General features: G+C 36.2%; 1 protein-coding gene across 1 annotated transcript in view; it reads left to right on the forward strand.

Moving 5' to 3' along the window:
- FAM171B (family with sequence similarity 171 member B) overlaps positions 1–11,555 on the forward strand; it is a 36,868-nt gene extending 25,313 nt beyond the window's left edge. Inside the window, exons 5-8 of the mRNA XM_052792355.1 lie at positions 1,615–1,782; positions 5,580–5,696; positions 6,505–6,628; positions 6,894–11,555. Of these exons, the coding sequence (XP_052648315.1) occupies positions 1,615–1,782; positions 5,580–5,696; positions 6,505–6,628; positions 6,894–8,229 (1,745 nt within the window). The 3' untranslated portion in view covers positions 8,230–11,555. The remainder of the gene's footprint in view (positions 1–1,614; positions 1,783–5,579; positions 5,697–6,504; positions 6,629–6,893) is intronic.
- The last annotated feature ends 5,346 nt before the right edge of the window (positions 11,556–16,901 follow it).

The following is a 16,901-nucleotide window of genomic DNA, read 5'->3' on the forward strand; positions in this document are numbered from 1 at the left end:
TTCAGTCTGCTTTTTATACACATATGTGTGTGTATGTGTATAGGTTATGTTCAGGATTTCATGAGACTGTGGAACTGGTTTAGTAAGCACCTTAAAAATATGGTTATGGCCAGAGTGTAAACTAGGTGAACCTAAAGAAATCAGTAAAACTGCAGCAATTGACTTCAGCTGAGGGGTTTTCTGCATTTTTACTAGAATGGTTGGCTCTAGGAGCTTTACACCTAGCATAAAGATTGTATGGAAGCTCTAGTTTGGCTCACAGACAGTTAATCTGTGTAAGCCTGTTTGAAACCAAGTAGTCACTAAGTATACCGAGCACAATTGTAATCATGTTTTCTGTGCATCTTTTTCACTGGAGAAGCAGTAAGTGGTTTTGTGAGTCATTATAACTCTGCTCATATGCAGTTGGATCTTTTAGTATTTGTTATTCTTCAGATTTTTTTTTATTTGCATAAATACAGTAATCTCTGGTAGATTGTACTGTGTGCAGTTCCATGTTTCTTTTGTTCTTTTCTTACTATTCCCAGTGCACCTGAAGCCATGAGACTCTTAAATTTATTGCAGCACAGGAGGCAGCCACTACATGGCTTATTTGAACTTGTCATGCTCTCCTTTAATTTCCACTGAATTAAAATCATCATATATATTGATATCTTGACTTAAATATTTTAAAACCTTTCTTATCTATAGTTCACCTCTTTAAATGTAAAGCATAAGAGAATAAGCAGTGTTTCTCCCCTTTGAGTTTTCCTTTCAATGTCTGGCATGTGTTTTAAATTATTCATATACTCCTAAAGGAACAGGCTTCCTTTTAAGGCAGGTGGAAGCTAATTGATATCTGATGCATCAGGAGTTTTCTCACAACCAGCTTCTAACAGCTTGCATAGATTTAACATTATTCTGGTACTTACTAATTCTGTTTCAGCTTCTTTCACCATCCTGTCATATTGTGCATTCTGAAGTATTTGCAAATTAGTGTAAGGAAAACAAAGGAAACAAACTTTCAGCCTGCATTGTAAAGCTTTGTATATGCAATGTTTCCTTTGAGTGCTTTGACAAGCCTCATGATTAACTATTCAGTTGATTATAACTGCCAAATTAGAAAGTTAATCCTTACAGGAGAGTTTAAGAGGACTGTTCAACTAAGGAGAAATGCAGCAGTCATATATTTACATAAGTCTTCAGTTTGATTCAATGTTATGTATATTGCAATTAAAAAAAATTCTTATATTTTCTATATTTCACATAGGTTAGCTATTTTGTAATCAAATTATCTGAGGGGAAGAACCCTTCTTCCACCACCCCCAAGCCAAGTTTTGCCTAATCATTGGTTCTACATTCAGCATTGGACCTATGTGTCAAAAGTCTGTTTCTCTTTTACAGATTTGGTGTAGAAATGACTGGTTTTTTATTTTAATCACAAGATTTTAAAAGTCCAGAAGAGAAGAAGTGTTTATTTTTATTTGACCAAGTTGGTGATAGCTGACTGTTTAACTGGATGCGAATGAGGGCTTGCCTTTAGTTATAATAAGGATAGATTCTTAATTCTAAATATTTTTTTTAAGAAATAGACTATGAATGGAAAATTACAGAGAAGATATTTCTTACATTCAGGTTTCAAAAGCATGGAATTAGCTCCTCTTGCTGCAATATGCGTAAACGTTCTTTTGACTGGGAAAGAACTGAAAGTAAATGGTCCCATTCAGATTACACTTCCTCTTCCCACAAGTACTGTAAAATCAGGAGATGCTATACCTGCATGGACATTCGATATGAAAACCGGTAAGTGGGCTGAGTTACATGTTGTTCTACCTTTTAGCATATGTGTATGGTTTTGGGCACATGACACTATGTCATGGGACAGTGATTGCAGTAATATATGAGGTAGTGGTAAATAGCCACAAATTTTATTAGGAGTTCTGTATTATTTTTGATTGGTTAACTTGAATTGGTCAAAGGAATTTCCCTGCTTACATGAGTTCAAAAAGCTTTGGTAAAATCCATTAGCATTCCTGTTGAACAAATTTTACATGTGATGGATTTTTATTTTCAGAGGAGGCTAAGGATTCAGGGAACATATGTTTTAGGTGATGTTAAATTTTAAGCCTGGTAATTTTGTGAATGCCTTCTTAAAAGAAAACAAATCAGAATTGAAGACTTGGATGCTTTGTTTCCTAGAGTATAGCTCTAAAGGTCATTTGACACTAAACCTGGATAGATATTACTTCAGTTAACAAAAGCAATTCAGAAAGTGAAATGAAGGGGAAATAAGAGTTATCAGAGGGAACAACATAGTTCTTACAGTATATGTGGGAAGAGGAGGCTGGGGATTAGACATTCTAAACCTTTTGTCATCCCTTCCTGTCTAATTTTAGTCAGGAGTGAGTAATGAGCTACATACACTTATCCCATTTAGGTGTCCTGTATTAGGCGTGTGTGCATTAGTGTACTGATTGTCTTAAATTGTACTTTATACTTTCCATCACGCTTGGTCTTGAAATATACATGCGAGTGAAGTGGTAAGTGTCTTACTCCTTATTAAGGCAAAAAGCTGTTATTCAACTGTTGAAAGTACAGGAGAGGACACCAACTCCAACAAAGCATTGTTTACATGTTCAAGAAACAAACTGATCATCTTAATGAAGAACAACCAAAGAACATTAATTTGAATGAAGAATATGCTAATAAAAAATTGGCTAGGTTGTCTCTTGGGAAAAGAGTGAATAGAATAAGTTTTGGCATAGAAGATTAAGTCTGTCTATACACCTAGAAGATTTCAGAAGGGTAACCAGTGATAAGGGTTAACATTCTTCATCAAAGAAAGGGTTTTAGTCTGACATGGTAAAATAGCACAAAGGGGTTTGATTTCTTACGGCCACAGCCACTTTTGCCAGCTCCTGTGCTCATCTGTACCTATGCTGAACTGTTTTAACTCACTAAACAGAAAACTAGGTCAACAATGGTACTAAACCAAATAGTTGACAGAGCTAGAGCAGCTGGGCACAGGGTCAGGCTAGAGTATAAACCAGTGTAAGGTGTGTATGTGGGTGTTGAGGGGCCTACTCAACATGCCTACTTAGGCATGTTGGCCTTGGGGGTAGAGCAAGAGCAGGAGTGTGGTATGCTGACCCAATAAAAACTATTAAAACCGTTGGTTTTTCTCCTGTCAGATGGGGTGTACTCTGACAGATTCCGTAAAAGTAAATTGTTTGTGATGGGTGCTCACTGAGGTGTAGTGTTCGCGTGGAGCCTTCACTGCTGCTTGCTGAGAGAGGACAAGGAGGACTGTGGACAAGCATAGAGACTTTTTGTGCATAACTCCTACTTTTTCTTCCACTTCCTCATCTCTTCTCTACAGTCAAAATTGCAACTGTATTCACTGCTCTGGATGTTAATTCTTAAATACGTTTCTTTTATTTTTACCTTTGATCTGACGTGCAAAATGACTCTTTTCTATGGTAACTGAGTAACAGCAAGGTGTTCCTTAGTCAAGGTTCTGGTAACTGAGGACAGCTGAACGCATAGGCTCCCCAGCAAGGGGAGGGTCCATAAGTAGCAGCAGGCCCCCATCTGAGCTGAATGGTGAGCTACCACTGCACTGAATAAGGAGACTCTGGCATCCAAAGATGTTGCATGCGGGTTGTCCCCAGCAAGATGTTGACACATACTTTTAAACTCTCAAGTCCTTGGGGAATATGTCATAATGGTAATCAGAGCTTCCGTGTCAGTATTGATAGCGGTAAGGGAACAGGTCTGTGTTTGATATTGTGTAGACCGATCCATACATGCCAGGAAGAAGATAGAAACTGCTTTTACATGTCTGCCTATGCAGTGTTCCCTGGTGTTACTCAAAGTGTAATAGTACTGAGACTGTTCCTGGAAAATGAGCTTTCGTAATTATATTCCAGCTGCTGTAAATGCAGAATTTGTTGATGTATATTGAACTTGGCTTCCTTCTTACTAAATATTTTTCCTCATTAGTACCAAAAGTACTTTATGGATTTAATAGAATTTAAAAAAAAAAAAAAAAAGCTTGCATTGCAACATTAAATTGAGAATCATATCCTTCTGTCTGGATTGCAGTAAGTCATAGAGAATATGTGCTTACTCATAAATCACATTTTCATGTTTTTCTTAATATGTACTATGTTCTATGGAGTATATCGGGGGAGATATAATTTACTGAAGAGGACAGCAGAGATTATATAGCTTCTTACAGATTTGTTCAGTCAAGATAGAACTTCTGGAGACCTAGAATTTTTTTTTTGCCTTTTATATGTGGTGGTTTGTGTTGGTTTTTATCTGCCTGTAAGTAACCCACCCTCTATACTTGTAAAACAATAGTTTTGCCTTATAGTGATATCTTGCCTTAGAGTTGACAGGACAGAGAATTTGAGGATCTGTTGTTGTGGCCTCTAATATGAGAGTTAGGGATGGAAGATTCTTCTGGCTGGTTTTGCTCCTGAGTCTGGACAAGAGGTTTTCCAGGTAACTGAGAAACCACGTCTTTCAGGGTTCTAGGTGGCTGGTTGCTGCTGCTATTCCCCTCTGCCAGCCATCACAAGTACCAGGAGAAGGCTGCAAGTTTTACTGCCGAATGATACTTCATGTGTGTGCGTGTCTGTGCATGCGCACATTGTGGCATGTGTGAGTTCTCATCTTTACCTCCTGTCTGATTGATATTTCCTTTTGCTTTGGTGAAAGAAGTGTCCCGGAGAAAAATTGAAATTGTAGGGCTTATATGAATTATACTTTTTGCATGCTTTGGTGGTAGTTGTTTTAAAAAAGCTGGTGGTTCTCTCTCCTTCTCAGTATTTGCAGTTTGAAAATACAAGGTTGTTTATATGAGGTTGTTTTCTGTCCTTAGAATTTCACAGATGGTCCACAATAAATGTGTTCAAGTGCATTAAGTAGAATTCTGTCTCTTCTACTGCATGCTTTATTAATTGTAGAAGCTGGCATACCATAATACCTGTCCTTTGTGTTGCCAAACAGATGGTGTGGAATCTGTGACCTAACAATAGACCTTCCTTGGGCTAACTGAACTGTTACTGCCTTGGGGCAGGGAGAAGGAGAGAAACATTCAAGACACTGTTTATCCTATTGTAACTTATTATGCTACAATAATGCTTTGCCACTAAGTGCTGCTAGCTAATATTAAACTTGTATTCATATGCTTAGATTACCTGCTCCTTAGTAGTTGTTTTTGTTTTTTTTTTTTTTAGTCTTGGCCTTCATACATGCTTAAGCTCATATAATAGGATTTTTCAAATTATTTGTGTGCATATCTATGAAAAACATTTGTTAATAGAAAATGAATTATATTAAATTAATTCTGGTAAGTAATTCTGATGCTTTGTTTCAAAGTAAATGTCCACACAGGTATATTTGAAATGAAATTGTCAAGAGAGAAAGTTTGCATGTTTAGTGAAAGCTGTGTCATAAATAGTATATAGGTCAGAAGTTTCAGTTTTTCTTGTGACCTTGTATATTTTTGGTAATAGCTTAATTGCTAGTGGTTTGAGATAAAGAAGAATCCTGCATGGCATGTGCAATATTTTGTCTGTTTTTTTTTTCAGGTGCTTGGGTAAGCCGTGGGCTAGGAATGGTAAAGGAAGCAGATGGTCAATTAGTATGGACATATACTGCTCAACACTTAGGCTACTGGATAGCAGCTCCACTGCCTGGAACAAGAGGTATTGCAATGACTGGCAAAGAAATTACTGAGTAACCTAAGTAACAATGTATCTAAGGCTGTCAGTTTGATTGCTTTATTTAACAACAGAAAGGGAGAAAAGACATGCAATTTCAACAGTTAGAAAACTTTTGTTTGAATGCCTTTGTGCATATAACAATTTCCTAGAACTTCAAATGCTATAGGGGGAAAAGTCCAGATTGTATTTGAACTTGTATATTTATATTGTCTCCATCTTTTGGAAGAAGCCTGCAAGGGAACTGTGACTATGGAGATCTAAAAATCAGCAGGACTGTATCCCTTACTGTTGAGGATGATGTATGACAGGAGGAAATACAAGAAGAAAATTAGTCTTGGGTAAAACGGTCTGAGTGGATTCTGTTTTATGTAGACTTGTTGCATGTTTTGCAAATTCATATGAAGGGATTCTTATTGGAGAAATATGATGTCAAAATTTAAAGACAGATAGCACTTTGTGATAGAAGCACTAAATAGAAAATGTAGACTGTGTTTCTAGGTCAGTTTGGACAACTAATACAAGTGTAATTTGACTGGAATTGAGTACGTGTCATGGTAAGGCTTTAGTACTTGAGATGAACCTTTGAAGATCCATTATATTGTAACCACTGTTTGTGTATTTTCTAGTTTGCTGAAATAGCAAGGTGAAAAGGGAAGGATGAATGTAGTGCCATAGGAACACAAAATCACTGGAAAAGTACAGTTTAATTTATTAGCTACAGCTCTGCATATCAAGTGGAATTATTTGTTTTTGAGAACTAATTCTTGTCTGGTTTTGTTCAACAATCTAGAATCCATTATTAGTGCGGTTTCCAAGGACATAACAGCCTATCACACAGTCTTCCTTACGGCCATACTGGGAGGTACTGTTGTCATTATCATTGGATTTTTTTCTGTTCTTCTTTGTTACTGCAGGTAAGCAAAAAGAGAGGCTCAGCATGAATGGAATTTAAGGTTGATAAAATAGTCTCTTGAAGTTAAGACTTGTTTCCTTAGCTAAACTATAATGTGTAGCCTAATATTTCTTCAAAAATTACAGTTATTACAGAACTTCATTTTAAGTTTGTGATGTCACATTACACTGCAACTTCCTAACCAAAATCTAGTCTTCAGCTCTGGTAGTCAACAGTCTATTATTTCCTAGTATGCTCTACAGTCACCTTGCATGTCTTTTGCATAGGGATAAATGTGGTCGGATGCAAAAGAAGGAAAAAAATGCAACTAGGCTGGAGGTCATAAAAAAAGACCAGACAACGTCAACAACTCACATAAATCACATCAATGCTGTCAAAGGGTCTTTACAGTTGGAGGATAAGTCACAGTTATATACACGGAAGATTTCTTCATACAGCCCTCAAAGAAGGATGTCCATAGACACAGAAGAGGGAAAATCACAAGACAATTTTAAAATCTACACAGAGGATGCTTCTTATCAGTCATCGTGTCAGATTGGTCAGTCAATAAATTCAGCCCATTCATTGGAGCCTAATGCTGGCATTAGGCATTTACAGCCACCGAAACATAGTAACACTACTATTTCCCAGGCTCCTAGGGACATTCAAGACCAAAACAGGTACCTTTCACTGAAAGAGGAGATGTATGGGCTTTCCCATATCCCAGAACATCTAATGCATCTTTACAATCAACCTATTGCTATTCTTCAAACCTCTGACCTTTTCCACTCCCCAGAACAATTGCATCCTGCAAAATCAGCAACTTTGCCAAGAAAAGGGCAGTTAGTATATAGCCCCATGATGGAACCCATGAATCGTGACAGTTACATGCAAACGTTACCGAAAATGCCAGTGCACTCTCATCCACAGCCTTCTGTCTGCAGAGATGAAAACAGTACATTAGATAGCGAAGAGGGCTTACCTTCTCAAACATCAAACTGGGGCCGGTACACTAATAGCTTACTGGAATCTGTCTCTGTTCCTGGGACATTGAATGAAGCGGTTGTAATGACTCCATTTTCATCTGAACTTCAAGGTATTTCAGAACAAACATTATTGGAACTCTCTAAAGGAAAACCATCTCCGCACCCTCGAGCATGGTTTGTATCCCTGGATGGAAAGCCGATCGCTCAAGTGAGGCATTCTTTCATAGATCTGAAAAAGGGCAGAAAAACAGAGAGTAATGATACTAGTCTGGACTCTGGTGTGGACATGAATGAGCATCATCCTAGTAGGAAACTGGAGAGAGAGAAAACTTTCATAAAAAATATGCCGCATTCTAAGATCCTTTACTTGGAAGATCTGGATCTAAGTAGCAGTGAAAGTGGGACCACTGTTTGCACTCCGGAGGACCAGGCTGTGAGGCATATTTTGGATGGAGGGAATGGGCCAGTCGTAGAACAGCATGATGAAGAAGGTCTAAGAAGAAAAACTGTATCAGGAAGTCACGAATCTGGTATCCCTTCTGCTAAAAAAAGGGATAGACCGTCTATCACGAGAAGAGATAGCAAAACCAGTATCTGGAAGAAAAGAGAGGAGAGGCCACTTATTCCTATAAATTAAAACACAATGTGCTTTGTCTTGTTGCTCTCCCTGCTGGTTATTGATCTCTTGGCTACTTCTGTAATTCTGCAGTGTTGGGCTTACAAGGGAAAGGTTGTTTTCTAGTATCAAGAAAAGTTACTTTTTTTTAACGTACAGATTTGAGTTACTAAACTTCAACCAGGCAATTGATATTCAATGTGAATTGAAAACAGGGAAATGCTACTATTAAAATTTTCCAGTTCCTAGTTTTGCTGGCAGTGTAGGGAAGGCCCACATTTTAATTAGCCTGTCATTCTTGGACACACCTCTGGGAATGCGTGGTGAGAAATGTAGGCGCATTTCACTTTTTTTGTACTTGTTGCTAATGCATTGGTAGACTAGTTTAAAGCCATTCCTCAGCCTTGTTCCTAATCAATGTGACCATCTGTACAGTATTTTATACATGAACTTTTCTAGGGATCTGTTACTACTTCTTTGTATAATGTAAAATGTTTCATCAGTTAGTCCCGTGACACCAGCAGATGAGCTCTGTTGGATTTATCAGTAGAGCTCTATAGCATTACTGCCCTCCCTTTGTGCCCATCCATGTGCAAAAGTTTGCTATTCCATATAGCAGTGGCAGAAGGGGAAAGTGTACAAGCTCTGTGGCCGCTGCAGTTCATGGTCCCTGCTGTCTTAAGATGTTGCCCATTTGCTTTGTTTTAATCTGCTTTGTTACGAACCGTGGACGTTGAAGACTGACATCTGTGATGAAGTGTCCACATCCAGCAGAAAAGGACTGGTTCTGGTAGCATTCGAAGCTGCTGCTGCTACTGATCCCAGTGTCTTGTTTTGGCTTCGTTGTCAGTTACAGTCTTCTCTTCTGCGTGCTGTTGGGTCAGTTGTGCTCCACAACATAGTCTTGAATTGCTGCATATTTATAAGTTTGGCCCAGTGTGCAAGTTTAGACAAATTATGTCTTTGAAATAGTTTCCTTCAGCAGGAAAGTTGGGTACTGTTGCTTTTCATTTTATGTTTTAAAAAATGGAAGATCATCAGAGGTTTATGTGCCTACATTTTGCCAGCCTGAGCTGCTTTTGTCTAGGTTGTGCATCGCAGAGGGGTTAAACAGGCTTTAAAAGTTGGGGGGTTTTACCAGCATGAGAGAGCAGATTGCAAAATTTGGTCTATAATGCAATATAAATACTACTTATGACTCATCTTAGAGTTAAATTTACCAAAAGTCATGAATGCATGAAATGTAACTAAGATATGTATAGAGGAAGGAAAAGGCCATCAGAATATTCTTTATTTTTAATGTTCATCTTGTTGAAGTGATTGTTTCAACTTTGGCTAACAGAAAAGTAGATACATCCCTTAATGTGCTTCATATAGTATATAGAATGTCTTTCTGTGGCTTTGAAGCTGTTTCTCTGATGAAATAAGTTCCAGCATTTTGGCTTTGGCAGTTTGATTATAAATCATGCTAAAAAAGCTTTATAAATATTTCCCTTAGAGCTTGGTTAAGGTTCTGTACCAAGACCCAAACATACAATGCCTACATTGGAATTGTGGGGTGAGGTACATTCGGTTGTCTGCCCTGTAGTACACTCAAGAGTTGGGAAATATCCTATGCAGCTGGGCTTCTGGGAATATTTACTCAGGAAATGTTGCTGTGAAGTATGTCTGTTATGTGGGGATTGTCAGTTGTCTGGTCCTGTTTCTAGAAGAATACGCAAGGTAACCAGAATGGTACTAGCAATACATCAATCCAACTTCTGGTGTGCAGTTGCTTCATGAACAAAGTATGATGTTCTTGTTGAGTTCACAAGTATGAAAGTGCAAAATAAGTTTGAGATAGGTGTGCAAGTAAGTCTATAATTAAATTGGACAAAACAATCTGGTTTAATTATATGATTCATTTACTTCAGAGGTGAAGATGGCTTGTCATATTAGCATGCTTTTGGTACTCTTTTTAGGTAACTGTAATTCAATTTTCCTATACTGAATACATTTTCATAATATTTTTTTTTTCCCCTATGTGCAGTTCCACTGGATTTTGTGTATGGGTAACTCTCTAGCCCCAAATACTGATATTTTCATCCTTTGCTTTCTTATATATGTTAGTAGGAATCAATTTATATATTTTGTGTAGATGGACATTTCTTCTGAAAGCTGCTTTGACTTTTGAGGTTTAATATTGCCCTGCTCTTAAGTTGCATCAGTTCTGATGGCTCCCTTTTCAAAAAGAGAATATTATATATTCTGTTGAACATAACAGAAAATCTCTGACAAGCTAATGGTTTTGAGGTGTTAATATTAAATTGATATGTCTCTACTTGAAATTTTGTTCACCTACAGTAACTTAAATATATTGCAGATTTTTTCAATGCATTTTTTCATTGTATATACCCAAAAGACCTAATTCCTCAAACTTACCTGTATTGTTAAAAAATACAGACTACTATAAATGGCTTTATTCATGTGAGTTCAAAGGAATGAAGTTTTGCACTCCAGTGTTCTTGTTCTGCATCAGACTAGGTATCTGGTCACCAAAGAAAAAGGATTAGAAATGTTGAAAAGATCAGTTATAACTTTGGGACTTCAAAGTAACAGTGCCAAAAAATGTACTTAGGTAGTACAGATTCTCGTCTGCTCTGCTAGCTGATTAAGAGCAAAGAGAGGAGTTCGGTTCTGTACCATCATTCTAAAGGAGCTTTTGGCTGTCTGCATTAGTCACAATTTTACCCTGCATGTATGGTAGTGCAAAATGGCCCCTTTAAAGGCTGTGCATCAATGATGCATTTCAGCTTCTAGCCAACAAAGCATGTCAGAGTGGAACACATCTTCATGCAGGAGTTTCTTGCTGCTAGGCTTCTCAGTAGTAGGAAGAAAGATAGAACAAAGTTTTCTGAAAAATAGACATCTCATCATATATAGGATTGGTATCTCTATTAAATAGTAGCTCCTCCCTTGTTTAATGAGGGTGTGGACTTTTCTTTTTGTGGAGTATTTAAATTCTTTTCTGGAGTGCACATGCTGCAGTTCTGGTAATACCATTTCCAAGGCTGTCTTCTGCTGTTGCTTCTATCCATGCCAGTCAAGCCACAGCTATCTTTGCTTGCTTTGTAGATCCCATACACCAACTTTTCTGCGTGTAACTTGCTAGCGTTTATCACAAATGTCTTATGCTGCTGGTTACACTTGAAAAGGCTTTTCTGAAGTTGAGTTTTATATTAAAAATAAATACAGGACTTGTTTTCTGTGTCAGAATATGAGAAAACTATTCTGTAGAAAGAAATTGTTGCAGTTGTATCTGCAAAGATGAATGCTACATGAAAACAGCTGATGCCCATAAGCACACAATGACATTAAAATTCTATATAACTAAAATTATTAGAAGTATACTTCATATTTATATTCAGTACTTACAGAATATATTATTGGAGTCTTCATGTTCCGGCTGTATGTTGGAATTTATGCACTGGAAACCTGTATTACCTATTAGCGACTAGAATTCTTTTTGGTTTTAGATCATTAAAAAAAGGAGTTTGACTACACTGAGTTCTAAAAATTTTAATTCCAGAGATAACCGTACATGATGTGTAACATATGTGGAAAAGACAAAATGTTATCATGAAACTTGTCTTTGTGGTCAAACTAATGCTTTTCTATATTTATATATATGATTTCCACACACGAATTTATAGGAATCACTGAATTTATTTTTTAAGATTTTTTTCTGTTGGCTCAGTATTGCAGCACAAACAGAGCGCTAAAATGCTAGTGCTAACATTAGATCTATGCAAGAAGCAGCAAGGATTCGTGGCACACTGTTCTTTGGAAAGGCCAGGGAAACATTCAGAGGTTTTCACTTATTTGCATATGGAGGTTGATTACCTTAAGAATAAGAAGTGGGACGTGCCTGAAGCACCTTTATTGTAAGCCCCCCTCTAAGGAGAGGGAATAAGTGGGGAAAATTGGAAAGGATATAGCTTCTTTGTGATGCTTGTTTCCAAACTGATACGTATTTGTGCTTCGCTGGAATTGATTCTTTCTGAAGAACACAAATGTTTGCAAGAATTATATCTAAGTTTTTCACAAGATGCTTCTTGAGCTGTCAGCTTCTGCAAAAAGCCACATAGATGTAAGTAGAGTTTAAAGTGAAAGGTATTAAGTAGATACAGAACACTCAACACCAAATTTTGTCATATACTTAGGGTGAAAGGTGGTTAATAAACTTCAGGACAGTTTCCCCACCATAGTTGCAATACATGATGTTGGTATTCTTCTTGCAGAAGGGTATACGGTTCCAGGTCTTACATACTTCTGATAAGGTGGTTTATGGAGTCAGCCAAGGCTTGCTTCTGCAGATTAATTCGTGTGGCTTAGGTCAGTGCTTTGATGTATCATAAATATAAGGGAAGTGATCAGGCTAAATAGAATGCAGCTGTGTTCACATTAATCTGGCTGTGTTACCTAGAATAAGCTAATTGATAGTAACTTTCAGATTGTCACCAAATGCCACAAATTATAGAATTTTTTTTTTAAAAAGGGGGGGGAATCACTTAAAAATTCCTTTTGATTAACAGGAAAAATCTTGATAGAACTGTCAGAAAATAAAAGAACTCTTGTATCTTACAAACCTGAAACCAAAACTGATTTGATGTTTAGGGACATTATTTACCAATGTAGAGCTAGAGATGTTGCACAAAAAGTAATGCAGGATGTAGGAATGTTTAGTTGTCTGCTTTGTTTTTATGCAGTAATTTGTACCAAAGAGGATGAAATGAATAGGCACCAGTCTAAACTCTTCTCTTTAGTTAAAAAGTGAAACAGGTTAACAATATTACTAATCTAACACTGTGCAAATTAAAAGGCAGTACACTACATCCATTGTCTAGTACTGCATATTAGGAAAATCTGAAGAAAAATTAGCCTGCTGAAGTGCCTTTCTCTTTCATCAGGCTTATTTTATCAGTGGGACACCTGACTATCTGAAAAGCACATTATGGGTTTTTTTTCTGTTAGCCAAAAAAACCTCAATTCATACTTACAATTATGTAGGTTTTATAATATTTTGAAAGGCAGATCTAGTGTTTTTTATGTTGGAATACTGACTCCTGCATGTTGATGATGATGGTAATTGCTGTAAACCCTGGGGTTTTGTATTTTATGTTTGAAAAGAAATTTAAAAAAATATATCTTTAGCAATCTGAACAGTAGTATCTTTTAAAAATGCACATATGGGACCTGATTCAACTTCATAAGTCAAGAGTAAGCATCTTGAAGTCACTGGTTTTACAGGTATGAAACTGGGATTTTAACTTCAAAAATTAAATTAATATATGTTTATATATGAAAACTATTATAATGATAAAAATCCTTTTTTCAGCTGCTAACCTTCCTTGCCAGTAGAAGCAGAAAGGGTGTGGAGATAGGTACTTAATTCTTACTTCCTAGAACCAATTTTTATCTCCATTTGGAGCCTAACCTGCATTGTTTATATAACCCAAGCTTCTGCTTTTTTTTTTTTTTTAATTTAGTGGAATAATGCAAAACACAGTACTATACCTACAGAGTTAAAAGTGAGCATTCTTTTATAGCAGTTTGCACTTATTTGTGCCACACTTCTGACAGTAGGCAGCTACATTTGTGTTAAAGAATTTATATGAAAGGTGGTTTAAATTACTTTAATTTGAGCTTCTTTTTCTTTGAAAAGCAGTATTCGGTGTGTTCTGATTACCAAAAAAAAAAATGGCTTCAGATTTTTTTTTTTTAGACTGGCAGGGGAAAACTGTGTCATTTTTAGTATTAGCACTCAGCTTGAAAATTATTTTACCAAATGAATTTTTTTTCAGTCAGTTTAAGACTTATTGAACATTCCTATATTCCCCCTCCTCAAAATGTACTGGTACTTTATTCCCCAGTTAACCGATTCAGTTCCTTTGAAGCACTTGTTGCACTTCAGTCCATGCTAGAACAGTAATTTTACATCTTATTGTGTAGACTGACACTTTTTAGTGCTCATTAGAGCATGGAGTTCATAAAAAGCCTGGCTCTGAGATGCTGAAAGGTAGGTGAACTGACTGTGCTCACCACCTTGCACGTTGGAGCCTTACATTCAACAAACACTTCATTACCTTGGCAATTGTTTTCAAAAACACTCTAGTGTGGATATTGTTTATGTAAAACTTTCTTGATATTCAGCATCCTGGTTTTAAGTATTTCTACCTTTTTATATGTTTTCAGAGGTGTCTTTTCATCTCTGTATTTACTACAGTATCAGTGTATCTGTTGCTGAAAATGTAACTAAGATTTGTAAAATGTTATAGCTTATGCAATATAATAAAAGTTTTAAAAAGACATCAGTGCCTTAACTTTTATTTGAATGTCTTTGAAGTCATAAGTTTTTTAGGAACATGCCTCTCTCACTTAACACTTTTTTGCTAAATATCACTAAAAAATGTGTATTTCTGTCATCATCATAATTCTAATGACAATGTTGTTATCCTTAAGTTTACCAGTTCTAATTCAGTCACATTCTCTGTTCTGTTTTTACTGAAGCAAGACTTATATATCCGCATGAAACCTGATTCTTGTTTCTTGGTTAGTGCAGCTAAGATTATTCCTTGTGTAAATTGATGTTGTTGCAATTGAAAGGGGTACCCAGAGAAGAATATTATTTCAGGTTTTGTTCTTAGGTCTAATATCTCTCTTCTGCATTCTTTCATTTAGAGATTTTCTGTGGCTCCAAGAACAAATAAAAGATTATTTCTGTATGTCTGCACAGTGCATAAGACAGAGGCATCGATTCCAGCTATGAATAAGCTCAAAATACTTAAATCCAGGTAGAAGAACAAGACAATATTGTGACATAGAAGAGCTTAAGCTAAACTTCAGGATATAATGTCCTATTCTTCATTGTATCTAACACTAGTATTTCTCAAGCCTTTTTCTTTTCTAAGCTTCACAAAAGCCACATTTCGGTATTTTCACCATTGTTCAGAAACCCTGCAAGACTGCAGGCAAGCACATTGCAAAGGTTTTCCTACCATGGGGGGCACTTGCATGTGTTCTATGATCACTCCTTTAATGCTCTGAGAAGCTACAGTCTTTCAGTAAACTACTTCTTTTCTTCTTGCTCTCACAGAATAACTTTTTTATTTTCAACTTTGCTAGGAAGTAATTTTTTCTTTTTTTTTTACCATTGCAAATCCATTAGATACTTTAAAATAGAGGGAGTGAACTTTCTCTTTACAAGAAGCTAAAGAAATCTGAGGAATTTTATTTTCAATTCAACAAAAGAACAGTATTTTCTGTCATATTTTACTTCTATGTAAAAATCAGATATCTGGGTCATCAGCTGATCTGTCAAAATTGACTGAAGTTCAGCTTGGTTCTATGTCATCAGGAAATACAAAATCCAAACTATACAGATTATTCATTTAAATAAAGTATGTGTGAGTAGATGATACTGTTTTATTTATTCTAAATAAGTTGTTAGACACGCTATCACATTTTGATTTCTATTAAAACATAAGGAAAGGTAAGTGGAAAAAGTCAAGTTGCAAATCTGGCTAAGATCCAACAAAATATTCCCATTTTTCTTAGATTCTCAGAATAAAACTTAAAAAATGGCAGGTTCTTACTGCACCTCTCTTGGTTCTATTTAATCAACAGCTGGCAACTGGGTTGAAATAAAGGTATTTCTCATGCAGTCGGGCTTTATATTTACATTTATTGCAGGTATTGAGGTTTAAATCTTCATTACCTTATCGGAAATCTAGACCTTAAATAAAACAAATTACTAAAATTTAAATCTATTTGTTATATTACCATTTAGAAAATACTTCTTAGACTCAGGAATTCTTTGGCTTGGCCATCTGTACATGATTGAAAATGGCTAAGTGGGCGGTTCCTGTATACTACTTGGAGGCTTAGCTCCTCTTTTGAGCATTAACTATCAGGAAACCATAGCAGATCTTACAGAATGTACCCGATACTATAAATAGGTTTTTTCCATCTTGCTTTTACTATTGCACGTTTGAAAATAGCACATTTTATATCATTTCTTTCAGCAATAATGTTAAAATGAGTCTGGCTTAATTTATTACACCTCCGCCTAACTGGTCTTTCAAGAATATAAAAGCTTTCTGCATTTTACATTTGAGTAATTTACTTGACCGAAGGTTAAAAACTTGCAAATAACAAATAGTGACAATTTTACAAGTATATGGCTATTTTCTGAAATACATCTACACCAGCCAAATCAGTTCTTCTGTTTATTTGAGAAGATTTAATATGAACATTTCTCACAACATTGAGGAGCACTGAGTTAATTTTTGTAGTACCTACAGTTCATGACATCTGATTATTCACTTACTAATTTGATTCTTGGTCTCTAAGAAATCCTGCGTGTGGAGTATGAAAGTAAGAATACAGCTATGTTACCTAAAATGAGACAACCATGAGCTGGTATGCAGTGAAATTCCTTCCAATAATAAATCTGTTTTTCTTGTTTTAAAGTTCAGATTATTATGTTTAGGTGGTTGTCTTGCTAGGAGTCTCTGTTGATGGCTGGTGTTTCCGACATGCTTATTGCCCTTTTTTTGAGGAATGGCTTGCTGTGCACAAATTGATTTCAAAGTTCAACTCCCTGGGATATCTTAGAATTGTGTAATTATTACAGCCATCTTTTTTAAAAGTAA

The sequence above is a fragment of the Harpia harpyja genome, chromosome 7, assembly GCF_026419915.1.
Source record: "Harpia harpyja isolate bHarHar1 chromosome 7, bHarHar1 primary haplotype, whole genome shotgun sequence".
NCBI lineage: Eukaryota > Metazoa > Chordata > Aves > Accipitriformes > Accipitridae > Harpia > Harpia harpyja.